Raw genomic sequence first — 18,821 nt, 5'->3', positions numbered from 1 at the left:
AGGGAAGTACGCTTTGATGAAAAGCTTTCCTTGATGAATCGCGTGAGGAAATAGTACTGACACCTCCATCCAATTGGAGATGCTCCTCAAATAGCTTCTGCTTACATAACCGGATTTCTGAAGTGGACGTCATTGCGGCCCCAGAGCACACAGCTGCCTCCAATGAATCTATATCAGAGAAGTTTCACGGCCGGCAAATAAACTTGATTAAAGAGAATTTCGGAGAGAAGTACATGATTCTCTGAGAGTCAAGCTACAACAGAACTAACAACGCAAAAAATTCACACCTGCAAATTTGCACTCCATGAGAACGCAATCCCTGTGGCTTCGGCGAGCTCAGCTCACCTTCACTTGATAATCTTCATAATTCGGGTATATTCAAAGAAATTTCTCTGCATAAACCAGAGTCCTAATTCTTAGGTCATAGTTCTGGCCGTTGCTTATCCTTGGCTCGGCACAATGAATCGGGAGATTCCAGGGTTCTACTATGGTACGTGAATGTTCTCTCGTGATGGTCTACAGTCAAAGGTTATGTCTGCGAGCTGGGACTCATGACTTGGACTCTCATTGATACCAAACAGATCCCGACAAGAAGAAGTATTTCAAGATTCAGGCTAGTCATAAAGCCGCCCCAGGAGCACAGTACTCAAAGGATGCAATCAAGAGGAAACGGGTCGAGCATGAGGTTGTAGATTTGATCTTAAGCTTCCAAATGGACCATGGAACTAATTACATGATAGAAACGCCAGAGGAAAGTCCACCTCACTCGGAGACTGGCAAAGGAGAAAATCAGAAGGTCTCCGTTCGTGAGAAGTCCCCTTCTCGGAATTGAACGAGAGATTGGAGCGCAACAGATATCAAAGCCCGTGCGACAAGAGCAACAAGGTCTCACATATGCTAGCCAAATCAGTCGAAAACAGCTGCATCGGTTTGAACCGTGGCCGAGTGATTATACCATTAAGCATGTGCTACGCAACAACCGTTCTGGCATCCTTATTGCCAGTGAGTTCAAACCCCGGCCTCGTATTTTCATTCCCGGCACTGATTGCTTCCAAAGGTGGCCACCGTGGTGGTGAATCTTCGGTCTCGTAAGTTGATGCCGTCATGTACTGTTTGACGCTTTCCCCTTAATTGACACTTCCATCAGAGTATGCTTTCCAGACACCGACCAAGAGATATGGACATATAATCGGACGATGGAGCGAGTGCTCTTCCGAGAGCCGTACAGAGTATGTGTTTATATCGCTCTTCCCAAAACGATTTAGTGATGCAAAACACATGCTTATACGCCATCGTACAATCTCAGCTCTCTTCTATCTCCTTGAGCCATACCGGATACTTGCTGTGAGTCCCTATAGAATCCACCAAGGGATCAATCAGCTAACAAGATTAGAGCCACGATGGATAGTGGTCCAAATGGCGACTCGTTCCTCGCTCCACGTATGCTGCCTGACCTCGGTGAAGGCGGCGATTATCGTTGGCCTGCTTTCTGTACGTACATGTACCCTGCTGGGAGTGTTTGGGGAGCGAACGTTGGTTGACGTTCATCCCAAACTAGTCGCCCATCCAATTCGCATTCGTACTGAGTCATCCTTGTGGTGCTCGTCACCCTGTCCAGAGGGAGACAAAGCACTCTTCGCGATTGGCACTTCCGAGGGCCTGTATACTCTAGAAGGATTGGGAAGTTATTGGACTCTATCCAAGAAGCCGTTCGCCGGTGATGTCTCCAACGGAAAGCCAATTCTCCATCGGCGTACAGATTCCTCTCACGCACTTGTTACTAGCGTTGAATGGCTGTCTTCGACTGTCATTGCTGCTGGTCTGAAAGACTCAACCGTCTTCCTTCACGATCTTCGCAGCGGGGGAACTGCAACACGTCTACAACACCCTCATGCGGTCACTAAGATCAGGAACCTTGATCCTTATCGAATCGTCGTGGCAGGGATAAACTCGGTACGCACGTCGTCATGTCTTCGTGTGTCTTTGCATTATGATGATTCTACTTCCTCCCTTTTTAAGAGAAAACTAGCTAATAATGTTACCTATAGCTTCAAATGTACGACATCCGGTACGCACCTAACGGTCTACAGCGCAATCCAAGACCCAATCATCCCCGTCACACTTCGACTAGGCCATATCTCTCATTTTCCGACTTCTCACCGGAAGTCATCCCGGATTTTGATATCAGTCCTGAACTTGGGCTTCTGGCCAGCGGTGAGGTCACTGACCTTTTTGAACTCAGGCAAGCCTACTAATCCTGCGTCAATAGCTTCCGACGAGCGCAAGGTTCAATTGTTCTCCCTTCGTACTGGAGAACAAGTCTCTTCCCCTCTAACGAAATACCAATACGCAAATCCTATTTCCTCGCTACGGTTTGAATCGGGCGATGGATCATTTCATGGGCCTCAGACCCCCACTCTACTGGTCTGCTCCAGTGCTACTGTTGACGAGTGGGTTTGGTAGGTAGTTTCTCCGGATATTCGCATTCCATAACGGATATTATGAGCCTAGGACTAGGCCGTTTAGTTATGAGTCATCGCATTATCATGAGTTACGATGTATCACTGGTGTGGATATAAGCCAGCAATTGGGACTCTAATGAATGGACCAGTATAGTCGATTAACAGGCTTCAATCCAAACCTCCTGCTAGCCATTCCCCAACTTCCACTCCGATCCCTTTGGCCATCTCCCCAATCCAATCGCCGGAGACGTTAACACACCATTTCTCACCAGCGTCAGAGGTCGTATTACCGCTGCCCGAACCCCCAGCACTCGCCCCCATGCGACTAGAGCTATCCCGACCCGCCGCAGGCACGACCAGCCGCAGACGCCGAAGCGTAGCCAGCTCTGCGTATATCGCATCAGCTACAGCCGTCATGCGGATAGGATTTGCAGGAGGATTCGGATCGATAGCGTGGTAGATAGCTATTAATCGCTCCAGGGGAAACGGACGCGCAGTGAGGATCGTAGACGGGCCGGTGATACCGGGGGCGCCGCCGGAGGTAGTGGCGGAGGTGGTCGCGAAGGCAGACTCGAGCGTGGACTTTGTGATGCGCGTCTTCTGCCTTTTGCCCTTCTTGCCTGGTGTGGAGGCATCTTGGCGGGCTGCTCGGGCGTCTTCGGCCTGTGCCTGGGAGAGGAGTTTCAGGCGTCGCCTGTGATGGGCGCGCTTGTTGCGTGCCGATAGCGAGGAGGAGGAGAATTTGGAGAAGAAGATCGTGTCGAGGCGTTGTGGGGTGTGCGAGGCGAGGTAGGCGGAGGTGAGGATTAGAGTAGGGAAGTAGGGGAGGGAAGGGAGTGGGGAGGGGGCAGACGCTGCGATCAGCGAAGGTTTGAGGAGGCTGGAGCCGGCGCCGTTGGTTGTAGGGGAGGAGTCCTCGGTGACGATGTGGTGCACCAGCGCTGCTTCGCCTTGCTGGCGGAACAATGCGCGGTTCTTGACAAGCAGCCGGGAGAAGTCCCATTGGTTGCCTCCCGGGGCTGTCTCGCCGGCGACGATTGGCGAGACGAATTGCGGCCAGAGTTTCTCACATATCGACCGGAAGGTAGGTATCGAGCTGGCCGTTGGCCCGACCAGCGAATCGTAGACGGCCGATACGAAATGTGGGTATAGCTTCGCGGCGGTTTCCTGCGGGAGGCCGTAGACGGGTGGTGATTCAGAGTTCAGGATGATGGTAATGGCTTCTTTGCGCGTGTATGGAGGGAAGCTGATATGCGGGACAGCGGCAGACTGCAAGAAAAGAGGACGCGGTGTCGAGCTGAGGACCAGAACGACACACAGTGAGGGGATCTGCTCAACGCCAGAAAAACGAGTCAACAACCATCGTCCACACCTCCCGATTCTCTCACAAACACCGACTTACCACCTCCCCAAGCCTAGCCAGCGCAGCAAGAAGCGTCTGCGGCGCCTCCCGCTGCCTATCGATCTCGTCCAGCACAAGCACAAACTTCTCTGTCTTCTTCCCGGCCTTCGAAGCGAGACACTCGGCAAGCAGCACCGCGAGCGTACTAACATGCTCGCACCGGCCGTTTCCGAACTTCTCCCACTCATCCTTAAGGCCCAATGCCTCCAGCATCGCCCAAAGAATCTTCGTCAGTAGATGGCGACCCGTGATACACTCCGTGCTCCGAACAATGGCGTGAGGCACCGCAAGCGCGGAGAGGACGGCGCGGACGAGTGTTGACTTGCATGTTGCAGAGATACCGTGGACGACAACAGTAGAAGGACTACATATCCCAGGCTAAAAGGCAGAGTTAGTCCTAATACAATATGTATCCATTCTTTGGCGCGGATAGCAAGGTCAACAAGATCGAACAAACGTACTCCAAGAAGACAGGCGAGCTGCCTGGTCTGGACCTCACGACACGGCCATCGCTGGCTGATTGACCGGAGATTTTCCGCGCGGAGCATAGGGGTAATGGAGGATAAGTGAGAGTTGCCTACGCTCCAAAACTCTGAAGCTAAGCAATGAGATGTATCCCGTACGTAAATAATGTGGTTGTGTACCTCTCCAGCTCACTGAATTAAATGATTGGGAAGACGCGCCCGGAAGCCTTTCACATGCCAAGTCACGTGCATCCGTACCGCTTGTATGTAGAGACACAACTCGAAGATGGTGTCTACAAAGTTTGTACATGGGATATTGTGATTGGAAAGAATATGTTACTTAAAAATATGGGTACATCTATTCTACCGAATGTGCTATTGTGACAAGCATGGAAGAAAAAGACGGTAATCAGAGATAAGACAACAAAAAATCCTGGACCGGCAAATCAGATAGAGAATGCTGCCAGGGCCGTATCTCCTTGCTGAGAAACGAAGCCAGCTCATGGACCAGCTTCATGTCAAATCCAATGACTGTCCTGCCCGCGTGGTTGGAGGAGCCAGGCTCCTTAACCAGCAGCACTGCCAAAATCTCAATGAGATCATCCATATCACAAGTAAAACGAAGAAAAATGCCAAAAAAAAAGACAGATTTGGAATAGAAAGAGCTAAAAGCACATGTGGGGGTCGTAAAAGATGTTGTATGCATGTGACGCAAGATTGCAGTAGCAGAGGCCAATATGCAGGATAGTGTTGCAAAAAGTACAAGGCATAATGCACGCGTATGCATCGTCATCAACTGCATCATATCATCAGGAAATAGCACAGAATGCAGATGGATTGCATGCAGGTAGAAATCTTGCTGTGGTATCGAAAGCCATGTGCCCCAGGTTGACCTTGGGTCAAGGTGGCCGTAAGTTCATCAAGATCGTAGCATCATCTCAATATGAGTACAGTGTGCCCAGCAAGAACTGCCGACCTGAGAGACAGCGTAGCGATTAGAAGTAAGCGTACAGCTGGCTCTGAGCCCCGAGATTGCCGTTCGGCTGCTGAGCAGCAGGGGCATAAATGCCGGAAGAGTTTTCGCTGGCACCGCCGGATGTGGTGTTGGAAACAGACCCGGAGCCAGAAGCGGGCATGAAATTCTGACTTCCAAAATGGGATCCAACAGTGGGAGCAGGGAATGAGTTATGTTGATACAAGAACGGCTTCTGTGGGCCTTGCAAAGGACCCGGAAGCTGGGCAGAATTCATTTCGTTCGGGGTGACCTGTCCGCTTGTCGCGGCGCTTCCCCTACCAGAGCCTTCGGATGCCATAATTTTACCGGCAATGCGGCGGCCATGAGGAGTCTGCCGGATAGAAGGCAGGATTGGGCGAACAGCGTCGACAATACGAGCTCTGGTTTCCGGGTCTGCGAAGTCCATAGCAGTCTGGACGACGTAATTGGCGAAGGAGTCGCGAAGCATCTTCTCAAGCTCAGCTCCTGCCAGCATTTCATCGATCATCTGGCGTCTCATCTGGAACTCAGCGGTACGAAGGCACTTCTCGATCACATTGGAGCTGAATTTTTGCTTCGACAGAGCTGGGATGTTGCCACGGAAAGCTTGGCAGAGAGGCTCCGTGAAATGAGGCTCCGCAAGATCCAAAATGTATTGCACGACGTAGTTACCAAATGGATCCTGGACCAATGCAAAAGCATTGGCCGTAATCTGAGCGATCAAACGAGCTCTCTGCTCGCCAGAGGCATGGTCAATGCAGCGCTGCAGGACACAGCATCCGTGGCGATGGGTGCCGACAACCACACAATTGCCGCCAACGGCGTCGTAGATGAACTGCGCGTCTTCAGCAGAAAGACGGTTCAGGCACTTCTGGATGACATGGTTGCCATTCAGGTCCTGAACCAGCTCCACAACATGATCACGTAGAGCCTGGATGACCGTCTGGATCTGTTCGGGGGTCGAGATGAATTCAATCATCTTCTGCAAAGCTCTAGTGCCATGCTGGTTCAAGGCTATCTTCACCAGTTGGTGGGCAGCGTTATTAATTAGAGCGGTTCGCTGCTCGTCATTAGAGTACTCGAGCAGTTTCTGGCACAGGTAGTTGCCGAAGGGATCTGTTGGAACAAGTTAGGAGACAATGTTTCTTCGGATGCGAGCAGGATAAGCTTCACGAACCAGTCATTAGCTCAACAACGTGCATGTGAGTTTCGTCGAAAATGAGTTGAACGTGTTCAGGGTTACGTTCCTCCAGCTTTCTCTGCAGATACCTACAGCCATGCTGATCTTTGCAAAGGGTGTACAGCTCGCCCCGATAATGCTCCAGCGGAAAATTGGTGAAGCGAGACAGTTGGTTAGAGTCTCCGTCACCGCTCCTGCGAGCAGCAACGCCTTTAGCTTGACCTTCTGCCAGTCGATAGTTACCGTAAGGAGGATAAGCACCGTAGGGGGCGGCGGGGTTGAAGTTCTGGAGTTGACCGTTAACCTGGACGGGGTTACCCATGTATGCTTGGATTCCATAGCCGTAGAAGGGCGCTGGGAACGCAGTCATCGCACTCGGGGTAACCGTATTGAGATTTGCGGCGGCAGTAGTAAGCTGGGGTCCAAAAGGAGGAGCACTAGCCTGCAAGGTTGTCTGCTGATTCAGGGAGTTCTGCGGCTTGGGCTCATCATGTTGCGTGACGTCCTTCTGCTGAGTGCCAATGGAATTGGTTGGAATCCTGCCCAGATTGGTGTTGTGTTGTTGGAAACTCTCAGCATGCGCCTTGGGGGGCGTAATTGCAGGGTTGAATCCGTCGCGCTTGACAGTGGGAACGTCGTTCGTAGAGAAAGACGTCTGGAGCGAAGTTGGACGACTTGAGACAGCTGGACCCATATTTCCATGGCCTCCCTCCTGGTTGTGGAAGAGGTTTGCTTCCAGGGAGTGTCTCGCAATGTGACGAGCAGGGTTGGACGCTTGAGCGTGGCTCTCGCTGGTAGAGTTTCCGAGCTGATCAAGACGGAACATGTTTAGGGCGTTCTGCGGCATGCTCTGGTGGGAGGAGCGATGGCGGCTGTGTGTGTTCCAAGTCTCTGGGTTAGGAGTTCGAGAATTTGCTAGATCCAACGCGTCCGAGTTTGCAGACAGCTAAGGATAATGATCAGCAAAGCCGACCAGATACAAAACGACAAAGGAAAATGGTAACCAGATGGTGTGAGGGGGTTCAGAAGAAGGAACTTTGTGTGGAGAAAGAGGAAGTAGCAAAAGCCTGTGCCCACGATAAATCACTGGAAACTTACCAAGCCAGAATCGTTCCTGCGTGACAGTGTAGGAAACTTGTCGTCGGGATCTGTCAGTTTGAGGTAACTCTTGATGTCAGGGGTAGGGATTCGATCTTCCTCTGTCACAGTGGCTCTGTCGTCCTCGTTGTGGAACAAGTACTTCGCAGCAGAGAAGGAGTCCAGGCCTGAGGTGTTGCTGAACGCAGCAATATTAGGACGAATCTGTGATCCTAGACCAGTGGAGGGCATTGAATAGCGGTGGATTCTGGAGTACAAGAAGTCGGTCAGCTACCCCAGATTTGACAATCATGCAGAACGCCATGGACCAATGAGCGTTTGTGAGAGATCTCAAGCGAAAGGACGCTAAGCCAGCAATACGTGAATGCAGGCCATTTGCTAGATCTTGTGGAGAACTCCAGAAGAGCTTATCCAAAGCAAGCTTTTTCAAAGCAACCCAGCAGCAGCAAAGCGAGAGGTTTGAAAAAAGTGGGAATCAGCTACTTACGAAGGTCCAGGACGAAATGGAGAAGCGGTCTCTTGACCAAAATCCTCCTTTTCGGAATTTCTACGAGATCCAGGAACTGAATGAACAGAAAAACGATTGGTAGGTGTCTGAGCAGAGCTGTGTGTTGTTTGACTTGGCGGAGATGTAACTTGAGAAGGTGCGAAGACGTTGAAGAAGCCGGGAGAGGATGTCACGCTAGAGGTAGAGAAACGAGATGGGCGAGTGAATGCACCAGCGAAGCCATTTTCACGGTACTCCGGGGGAGTGGTGGGCTCGCTGACTGGTCCCGACAACCCAGCTTTGGCCAAGTCCCTGGCCAGCTGATCCATCTCTTGCTTCTCTTTCTCGTGCTGCATGTCCAGCAGCTTCATGTCTTCTTCGAATCTTCTCCTCTGCTCCCGCATATACTCTATATGCTGACGTTTCTTTTCGAACTAGAACAGAGTCAGAACCAATATACGAAAAGAGACCAGGGTATCAAAGCAAGCACGGATTGCAAAATGACATCATTCCCCCAAGGTATGGAAGGCCTGCGCGGGGTACGATGACTCAATGTGGTCTGGTCAATCGAGGTCGGGTGAATGAAATAGTAACCAACAGTGAATGACTACAGTAGCGGGAGGGGTGCGCGTGGGGCACGTTCAATAGGGGGATGCAGAACAGACAATAGCAGAGCGCATGTGATAAAAAGCAAGCACTACAGGGCAACTCAATTCATATCGAAAGGCCGGTTGCAACGCTGACCAAACTGGGCAAAATACAATAGCCTATTGATATGGGAAGCTTACCGATGAGAGCAAATCTAGTGGATCGGCGACTTGAGAAGGTCCTCCAACTTGGTTCAAGTAGCTCCATGAAGAGAGCTTGCTCGAGTCCGTGGTAAATCGTCGTTGGAGGTTGGCGCGCACATCGCCTGACGGCCGCGGGAAGGCCGAAACGAAATTCGTATGGCTCGGAGAGAGCGAGTTATAGCCAGGGAACGTGGACTCGGAGGGAGGAGACCGCGGGGACGGGAAGCGCAGCTCATCGAGGCGTTCACTCAGCCCATTCTTGAAGGCCATCTTGGGCAGGATAGGGCAGGATTCGCGGACTAATTCCATTCAGGGGTTGAGACAGGTTAGAGCACAAGTTATATTATAGTATTTTTGGGTAACACGAGAGATTTAAGGAAGCAATATCAACAACTGGGACCGATTGCCATCTAAGCAGACGACGGCTTTGGGCACAACTGCCAGGAGACCAGCGAGGGAGATATCGGTTGGCGGTGTGCTTCCTCGGACAGCAGCGTGCAAAGTAAGGAGTTTCAGAGGGGCTGAGGGGTGATTTCGGCGGAGCAAATCTTCGGGGAAAAAGGCCACGACTCACAGACAATGAACGCCTCGAGAGCCTAAATCTCAGTATCGGAAGGAGCTTCCGTCGATAGTCGTCAGATAGAACAGGGGGACAAGCGATCGTTTTGTCGCTTTCAGGCAGTGATTTGGATTCCCGACAACGTGGTCCTAAAGGGTGCGGAGATCTCGATCAGTGGTGTTTGAATCACAAGGCGGGCATTGGCACTCTTACGGCTTCTTTATCCGTACTCGCTCGAAGACCGAGCGGCAGGAGGCGACGGGGATGAAACGAGTGGACAATATAAAAAGAGAGTATATCCAAAACCACAATGACGAAGGGGAAATAGATGTTATACAGATGATTTGGAGTGGGAGGAAAAGGGCAGAGAGGAACCAGTGAGCCAGAATCGGCGGGAAATGGGAGGGGAACTAACTATTAGAGACAAGCGGGCGGCTGGGACTTCCAGAGCGGGGAGTTTTGAGGTACCTATCTAGTCAGAACAGAGCCGATTCGATTTGAAAACCCGATTCTTTGAGGGGATTTTCAATTTCACCATTATTACTATTATTGACGTTGATTTATTCTGGTTTGCGCCTGTTGATTCGGTTTGATGTAGACGCAAAATAATCTCCAAGGTATCTTCAAGCTCTTCGCCCCGATTGTCGAGAACGATAACGCAGCAGGTCATCACCATCAAGTCTACTACTACTGGCATACTTAGTTGGAGCTGCATATCCCTTGGGGTCTGTGAGCTGGAACATCCTAGCTCTTCTTCTTATTTTTTTGGAGATCTTCATTGATCGGATGATAGATACCTATGGAGCAGAACCTCAAGGTGTGTTCGTGATCATCCCTCTCTTGGCCGACAGGCGAAGTCGATGACTTTTCCATCGCCAATTCGCCATGCAATTAATTAAACGAGATCCTCAGCCCTTTCCAAGTCCAAGACCAAGCAAGCACGGTGATGAGGTGTCATCTCTGTTGATGACAAGCCTCGTTGAGACAATGATTATCTTTCTGACGGATCCAAAATGAATAACTCCTGGACGGCCCTTGATTGGGCCTTGCTTTGCTACTCCCTGTGCGGATTCTGATGCTACTGCACGCCTTTGTTGGGGTGTGATGGTAGGCTTGGTAGCTCTCCCTAGGGGGCTGACTGGGCTTGCTGCGGCTTGTAAGATTGGTCCTTATCTTTCTTCATCATCGGCCACTTTGAAACGACCGTCACCAGCTCAGACAAACATGCTTGGTAGCTTTGATCAGCTGCGATTGAAGAGAGTATTTGATCAGTACTTTGTAGACAGGCTCGTGCAAGGGGTGTCCTCCCAGCTGGATTGTGCTTGTCGAGAGCGTGGGCCCCTGCACGTCTTTGTCTGCATTGAGTGGAGACACTGAATTCTTCCACAGATGTGACAGCAGATCACATCTAACCAGTGTAGGTTGTAGTCTCCCTTGGATTTATTCCATCAAAAGAAAGACCTGACAAATCAAAGGGCATCAAGGGCAACATAAGAAAACGGTACAGGGTACAGGTACAATAGAAAAATCTGCCATTACGGTCTCGATTTCAATAGACAGACCAAGAATAAGTTTCCATTTTACACCTGACAGTGCTGGCTCCTTGAAAGATATAGTTCTGGCAATAATAGATCACTATTGCTTCGATGTTCTTCCTCGTATTCAGGGCAATCGACTCCTATTCTTTTTATTGACACTACCTCTCGTACAAGTAGTAGCAAGTCATCCATTGTATTCTAGGAAGTATTATTCAGATAAGCGCAACACGACCACACAGAACGTATATGTGGTTTGCCACGCGCGTTCCGAATGGTTCGCGACACTGGAGCTGGGTTACCGAACTTGCCCCAGGTACTAGACCCATACTATCTTCTCCTTGGGCGCTTTTTTCCTTTTTCTGCACTTGGGTGTGTTTATTTTTATTTGTAATGGAGGGAGCAATTGGGAGGTTCCAGGGTTCACTGTCGGATAGCTGAGCGCTACCCAGGATCCGAATTCCAGAATTACGACGTCCTCCATACTTCGTGTGAACTCAGGGGGATATTATCGGTCTAGTACCATGGATCAACCGATTCTGCGGTCAACAGATGTTGGGTGATTCGAGTCTGCTGCTGCAGAAATAAGAATACTACTAGAAGCTACCTGATTCAGGTACCTATGGAGAGTGCTGCATTCTCAGTCCTTAGAGACTTAGGTTCTTATTAATATGACTGGTGCAGCACAGGAAAGGCGGTGTACGGATAGACTATCTGCAGACAAATCATCGTTTGTTGCAGATCCCAATGGATGCGCAGGTGAGCCCCAAGAGCCCCTTGATTGGAGGGGCTTAAAAGCTGTTTGTCGCATCGGAATTCCCTCTTCAACCTGATAAGCGGAATCTCTGAGAATTACCTAGTGTAATTAATGGGGGCAAATAGCGAGTACTGGAGTTTCGTACCTACTCTGTACCCCATAGATACGATACTCCTTTCCTGAATATCGAAACTGATGGTGGCAACTGGAAATGGTGACAAAAGAGGCGAAGTCCTTCTGACTCAGTGTTAAGATCTATCTCCATCCTCGATGCTACCTTAGTATACTAGCCGGCGAGCACTGCTATTCCTTTACAGGTCAACTACATGCATTATTGATCTTTAGGACAGATAATCATGTCAAACTGGCAACCAGATCCAGATCTTGCGACACTTTACTACTTGACACTAGATCATCTGGATCTTACAATCCTGGCTCTAGAAATAGGGAGGGTCAAAGCATGGGCCTGGGCCCTGCGGGCGCTACAGTAGACTCTATCTTCAGACTACAGCACACACCTGAGTTTGTTGCTTCATCTTTTCTCAATCATCCTTTTATTGGATGTCTGGATTCTCGCCCCATTCCTCAAGTAAGTCGGAATGGGAAGTCATGCGCAGCGCATGGTCTATCTACATACCTTAGAACCACCATACAGAACTTCCCCTCACTGCTTTGAGCGTTATCGCTTATCAGTGGGGCGTTTCACGTTACATTACTAACCTACTGAGTACCTACCGACTTCCACATCAGCCAGGCTCTGGAGTCGTCTTTGACACATTTACCGTCATCGATGCAATTGTAACTTTCTCGTGAACATGAAGGGCAAGCTATCTCTAGTCCATCGACATATTATCTCTGCACCTCATTGCTGCATTGTTGATGACAGCTTGAGACACGAGGTGAACAGCGTCTCTCAGTACCCCGCCGATGATACAACAGTGGTTGACTGGTCAGAAACTAAGCCCCGACTCTAATTATTGCTAATCAACCATTTTGGCTCTCTGTGTCATAGGTAGTGATCTCCACGCGATTCTGGTCCAATGGCAACTGCGCTCTGATCCACCGGTCTGTGCGATTTATGTCCGTCAGTACGGCACTCGCATCATGGAGAAATGCACCACCCGTTCTCGAGTCCAACTTTAATAGCGTTGGATACACTTAAAACCTATGTACTCGTCTTTGAAGCTTCATCTCGGAGCTCGCACGTGATGGATTGGCCCGCCACGATGCGGCATGAACTTCCTTCAACTCACGAGAATAGCATCTAGAGACATGATCCTACCAATGCCCACCGCACAGTGCATCCGAACTAATAATGGACAGTGAGCTCTCGCAGACACCGGTGGATTGCCAGGTGGCAAAAAATATTGAAGTTGCGGTCAGCGGAATCTCGCGCCACAGGCTTTCCAATTGACGAACCCCACATAGGTAATCCGGGAAGGATTGACAGGGCTCACGACTTCTAGTTCCTTGCTAATGAGATCTTGCGATTTCGGGACTCTGGGCCGTTGCATACGTTAAATATCTATCCATTGTATGGTTGTACCCATTGTCGAGCGCTACGCACTGATCAAGTCGTCAATTGCAATTGGCTTTTGCTCCGGTCCACCGTCACGGATGGAGCCAAGGCTTAGGAGTGAAGGCCCAAGAGAGATCACTTTAAACGCCTTCCAGATTGTTGCCCAACTTCGCTAGTTTTTAGAGTTGACTCATTCTTCAACAGGAGTGGAGATGGCAGCCCTGGCTTGGCTTGAACGTGGGGTCCTGGGTAAACGTTAGCGAGTCTTAAGTCGTAACGCGTCTCTTACGGCTACGAGACGTCAGGAACAGACGAGACGATCATGCCACTTCAGGTGAAAAAGGAGATGCCATTTCAGAAAGCATCCCAAGGCCTACGCTGGTTCCTACCACACACAGACGACACCTCTCGCTGAGTGGCCATTCGACCGCCATTCTGCCGCCAGTATTCTCCGAGAATAGCTAGGCTCAAAAGCTCGTGCCAGCTCACTCTGCTTGGGCTGACATGGTGAGCGCTCAAGTCAAGATGGTGATATTATGCGGCCAGAACTTGTCCCATTCTTGGACGTGCATCCTGAAGTTGGGTTGAAAGCTCGTTCCATTGGCTGATAAAGTATAACGGGCATCTTGAGCAAGCTAGAAACTGCAACAGCTTAACGGCAGTATCAAGTTAAAAGCTACGAGAGCTAAAAGTTGGCCAACGGCAAGACCTTAATGCAGCCGGCTGTATTTGGGCGAGGTCGGTCCAGAAAAAGACCATACTTCCATAATGCACTGGAACGGAATTCACCCGGCTGTATGCAAACTGAGATTGACTGTTTAGGATGATCGCTCAGACAGTAGTGCACGGCTGTTCCCAGTAGCTACGTCGCTTGATAGAGTCTCTCGTTTGATCTTAAGAGGTCTTCGTGGCAGCTGAATACCCAATCTAGAATCGGAATGCATTTGCCCATCTTGGATTCGGGGCTTTCCTTGACCATAGCAGACTGGTGAACGCTCAACCTGACCTCAGCCAATTCTTTCCATTTTTGCCCGCTGAGCGTTCCGAACTGAGTATCTAAACTGGAGAGCTAAGATACACCGTCGAAATAGATTAACAAGTCGTCAATGACGTCTTTCAAGATGTCGTCGAAATAGTTCTGAAGACGCTGTTTACGAAGCGTTGAAAGGGTTGGTAAATCCAAAGGGCATGGCCTTACACTCCACACTGCTGGTCAAGTCTTCTGAGCCCGGGTCTAGTCTGATGCGATGGAATCCCTGCCGTTATCTAATTAGTAAATATTCTTGCTTGACATCCTCTCCCAGATTTTGTCGACCTCCGATAGGCAACGCAGAATCGTACCCCTCTCTGGGACTTTTTCTACCATCAGAACCCCAAACGGGAAGGGGCATTACTTGGACGATAAACCATTTACTAGGTTCTCAGGCGTATTCTCTAGCAGCCTCTAGTTTCTCTAATCATGATGAATGAGCGATACTTGAAAGACGGACACAAACTATTCAGACGACTCTTCGCTATTAAAGTCAACGGCGAGCTCCTGTCTGCTAAGAGGACCCCTGGTCGTTCCAGGAACTCCTCGCTATTGACGACAAACTCAAGGGAGCAATTAAGCTCATCCTAGCAAGCAGGTGGGCAAGAATGCGACAAGCAGTTAGTTCTGTTCTCTTTCAATTCATCGGTCTGTGTGCTTAGAGTGAGACCTTTTTGTTATCACTGTACTTGGATCTTCTGGGCTGAGTTCATGCTGCGCTCCTCGACTGCTGGGGCACTAATGAGTTTAGCCACACACAACAGCTTCAAAATATTAGTACTTCCGTTACTAGAAGTGCGCCAGTCGCACCATATGTCGATCTTCTCACCCTACCCGTGGCATGGAGTATATTGGCGACGGCACAGTGAAGGTGAAGGAATACTAAAGGCGGAAGGAAGCATCCGTATGGGCTGCGAGATTGACAAACACACTCCGCTGGAAGATGAGTGAAAGGCACAATATGTGCCGTCTCCAAGTATTCAGTCATATCTGATATGATTGTGAAGGACTGTCCGCGGGATATGTTGTGCTACTTGATGGGGGTCAACTTGTCCTCCTCGCCCGCATAATTATCTTTGGTATTGTACGACAGAAAGAAGTACTCATGAGCCGTTTCATGTACATTTGTGCTCCTCGAGTTCTGGAGAATCGGACACCGACATCAGAGTTAGCTAAGTCCATGACATATCGTTCAAGATGTGGGATCTTACCTCGTCATGTGGGAACTCAGCGGGAACTGATAATATGGGTTCTTGAAACTCCTTCTGCTTGTTCATCAACCAAGTCTTCACTGCGGCCTGCCCATGTCGAGAGTTCAGTGTCTGGTAACTTGTCATAACAGTGCGCCCATTGACTGGTTTGCCGTCAAATACGGGGTGTGATGAAGATTGACATTGTTCTTGTGATAGTAGTATATCCCAAAGATACATTCCTCGGTGTATTGGGTAAGCAGTATCAATGGCTCGATGATCCTCCAGCATGATAACATACGCATGCTAGGGGCTCTCTAGTAATTTGAGATATGATTTGTTGCCAACGAGTAGTTAGGTGTTGCCAATCAGATATGTCAGGTCGCCAGACATCGAGGTCTCGGAGGTCAGTATCTTTGAGCACCATCACAGCACCGTTGACTGTATCTTCGACATTGCCACTGGAGCCATCATAAGTGATACCCACGATGAATACTTGAACTGAGGGATCTTAGTTTTTGGCACGGCGACCTGTAAACTGATCCGATGCGAATATCCCCATTTGATAGCTGATCCTAGAATCAGATACTGCCTCTGTGAAAAGCATCACAGCTCTGCTTGGCTGTTGTGAAATAAGTACCGTATCCTGGATCGCATTATTCGAATGCCCCAAGGCAAGCTCCGCCGGCTTTCACTGCATTCTTGGGTTTGGTGCGGATTTCTGATCTGCTTCGGGCTTCAAGACTGAAAGGCCGAAGATCGCAACAGGCTGGTCAATTTGTTCTGTAGCCTGTCGATAGCCATTGGCCTGCATAGTCGTCCCTCAGCTCTTCATTGAAGTCGTAGTATCCACGGTAGAAGGAGCTTATGAACTTTTATACTAGTTACCCCTGTGGGCCTGCGGGTTGTACGAGGGTCTCGCATTCTTATTGAAGCCTCCTGATGCAATCAGGCCAGATTTCGGCTGGTGCCGGGGAGGAGTGGAAGAGGAGGGACGTAGATTTCCAGGGACCTTGGGGGAGGGAGGTGATATATATGTCTACGAAGAGTACCTCTTAGACCACAATAGATATCAAGAAGTGAATGAACAACAGCCAGTCTACAGTGAATATAGTCAAAGCAAGATGGAACAAGAGAATGTTAGCAAGTTGTTTGCCATGTAGAGCAGCAATCAGTGAATGAATCTATCGGCGTCAGTCTCTATCTGCCGTCGTCCCGATATACTTTTGTCTTTCCCCACATGGCATGTCATGGGTATTCTCCGACTCCAACATTCTCCCCGTCTCTCGGGCCATACCACTCCGGGGCTTTTGCTTTTGGACAAGCTGCCAATCAACATGACTCGGCATTGCTTTATAATGTTCTCGGCCTTTGACCGGCTCACTCACATACGTGGGATGCTGTGACTCACTCTAGATACGCCCTCCACAACGCTGCGCTGCAACTCATCGTCCATCCAATCCATGCCATGGCTCCAGTAGACTCCCGTGGAGGGTGGGCCGTCTCCATCTGGTCAGCTGCCCCAAGGTCAATGGACTAGAGGACGAGACTTTGTCAACTGTAAGAATTTTTCTTACTTCCACTTAGATCTCTTCCTCGTTGCTTGGATGAGTGTGCAGGAGGGTATATATCTCCGCCTTTGACGCGCTCTGCTGGCTACATTGCGCATCCAACACCATCTCATTATTTTCAGACAATGAATCTCATGCAAAGGCCCCCGAGATATGTCCTCGCTAGTATCCTCTGCTCTTGCGGAGGGTTACTGTTTGGGTAAGGACGTCACCATGATACACCATGCTCCGCAGTAGGATTGTACTGACAGATAAACAGGATGGACACTGGTGTCATTGGCCCTGTCACCGTCATGGACAGCTTCGTGTCGAAGTTTGGGAGTCAATCTGCAACCGTCCACGGACTAATAGTCTCCTCCATCCTCATTCCAGCAGCTTTATCCTCCTTCTTCGCAGGCTACTTGGCAGATAAGCTGGGCAGACCGACAGGCATCAGCATCGGGGCTTTGATATTTGGTATTGGCGCTGCTATCGAAGGTGCAGCGGCCCAACTTGCCATGTTCATTGTCGGGAGGTGCATTGAGGGTATAGGCGAGGGTCTGTACCTGGGTACGCTGGTCGTGTATGTCAACCACCTTACCATTTCATCGCAATTGAAACTAACTGAAACAGGTACATCTGCGAGATCTCCCCAACGAGCGTCAGAGGCGCATTAGCCACTGGTCCGCAATTGCTCATCACGCTGGGTCTAGTGATCGGCTTCTTCACCTGCTACGGGACCTCGCGTCTCGAGTCTTCCTTCTCATGGCGCACACCGTACATCATCCTCGCATGTCTCTCCGTCCTCTTCTCAGCCGCCTCGTTCCTCTTCCTCGTCCCGTCGCCCCGCTGGCTGACCCTCCATGGTCGCCACGAGGAAGCCGCCAGAACATGGGACCTCCTCGGCGTCGGCCAAGCTGAGCGCGAGAAGGTGGAAGTCGAACAGACCCGACAAGCCAGGACCCAAATCCAGGTCCTCCCCGCCGGCCCAGCAACCACTCTAACCCCGGACCTTACCACACAAATCCCCAACCCACCACAACCTCCCCTCAAACCAGCCAGCCACAAGCTCCTCGACATCTTCTCCAGGGACGTCCGCGCCCGCACCGCCCTCGCCGTCTTCCTCATGGGCTTCCAGCAGCTCTCCGGCATCGACGGCGTCCTCTACTACGCCCCGCTCCTCTTCGAACAAGCCGGCCTCGCCTCCTCCACCGCCACCTTCTTCGCCTCGGGCGTCTCCGCCCTCGTCATCTTCGCCGTAACCATCCCAGGCCTCCTCTGGGCCGACCGCTGGGGCCGCAGACACAGCATCATCGCCGGCGGCATCGGCCTCAGCACAACCATGTTCCTCATCGGCACCCTCTACGCCGCCGACGCCGTCCACCCATCCTCCGGTCCCGGCCGCTGGCTCGTCATCGTCGCCATCTACCTCTTCGCCGTCATCTTCTCCCTCACCTGGGCCATCGGCATCAAAGTCTACGCCGCGGAGATCCAGCCCCAGCGCACCCGCGCCTCGGCCACCGGTCTCGCGCACGGCAGCAACTGGGTCACTAATTTCCTGGTCGCGCTGACGACCCCTATCCTCCTGTCCAAGAGTAGTTTCGGCGCGTATTTTCTCTTGGGCGGGTGTACGCTGCTGACCGCGTTGGTTTGCGCCGTCTTCATGCCGGAGACTAAGGGGAAGTCGCTTGATGAGATCGAGGAGGCGTTCAAGTCCAAGTCGCTGGGCTCGCATTTTGCAAAGGCCATCAGGCCTATTACTAGGTCGTCGGATTGATGACTCTCTTTTCTTCGCCTACACTA

General features: G+C 50.6%; 4 protein-coding genes across 4 annotated transcripts; 2 read left to right on the top strand and 2 right to left on the bottom strand.

Annotated features, from left to right (window-relative positions):
• Window positions 1–459: 459 nt before the first annotated feature.
• On the top strand, window positions 460–2,463 carry ALT_8857 (uncharacterized protein; the record flags this gene model as incomplete). The annotated part of the gene is made up of 10 exons (XM_033558634.2): window positions 460–490; window positions 582–685; window positions 741–1,002; window positions 1,058–1,088; window positions 1,148–1,229; window positions 1,307–1,344; window positions 1,394–1,491; window positions 1,559–1,953; window positions 2,049–2,214; window positions 2,270–2,463. The coding sequence occupies 10 exons, from the start codon at window positions 460–462 to the stop codon at window positions 2,461–2,463; spliced, it is 1,401 nt and encodes a 466-aa protein (XP_033414525.1).
• A 167-nt stretch (window positions 2,464–2,630) lies between these two features.
• On the bottom strand, window positions 2,631–4,412 carry ALT_8856 (origin of replication complex subunit 5 family protein; the record flags this gene model as incomplete). Its single annotated transcript, XM_033558633.2, has 3 exons — window positions 2,631–3,791; window positions 3,865–4,242; window positions 4,326–4,412. 3 exons carry the CDS (start codon window positions 4,410–4,412, stop codon window positions 2,631–2,633), a joined length of 1,626 nt encoding a protein of 541 aa, XP_033414524.2.
• Window positions 4,413–5,323: 911 nt separating this feature from the next.
• On the bottom strand, window positions 5,324–9,187 carry ALT_8855 (pumilio/puf RNA-binding domain-containing protein; the record flags this gene model as incomplete). The annotated part of the gene is made up of 5 exons (XM_033558632.2): window positions 5,324–6,438; window positions 6,500–7,448; window positions 7,601–7,847; window positions 8,088–8,521; window positions 8,876–9,187. The coding sequence occupies 5 exons, from the start codon at window positions 9,185–9,187 to the stop codon at window positions 5,324–5,326; spliced, it is 3,057 nt and encodes a 1,018-aa protein (XP_033414523.2).
• A 7,977-nt stretch (window positions 9,188–17,164) lies between these two features.
• ALT_8854 (putative MFS sugar transporter) lies at window positions 17,165–18,795 on the top strand (the record flags this gene model as incomplete). Its single annotated transcript, XM_033558630.2, has 3 exons — window positions 17,165–17,238; window positions 17,299–17,601; window positions 17,652–18,795. The coding sequence occupies 3 exons, from the start codon at window positions 17,165–17,167 to the stop codon at window positions 18,793–18,795; spliced, it is 1,521 nt and encodes a 506-aa protein (XP_033414521.2).
• Window positions 18,796–18,821: the final 26 nt, after the last annotated feature.

The sequence above is a fragment of the Aspergillus lentulus genome (assembly GCF_001445615.1).
Source record: "Aspergillus lentulus DNA, contig: Alt16, strain: IFM 54703, whole genome shotgun sequence".
Lineage (NCBI taxonomy): Eukaryota > Fungi > Ascomycota > Eurotiomycetes > Eurotiales > Aspergillaceae > Aspergillus > Aspergillus lentulus.
Note: the sequence above shows the minus strand (reverse complement) of the source record. Positions and strands in the feature narration are given on the sequence as shown.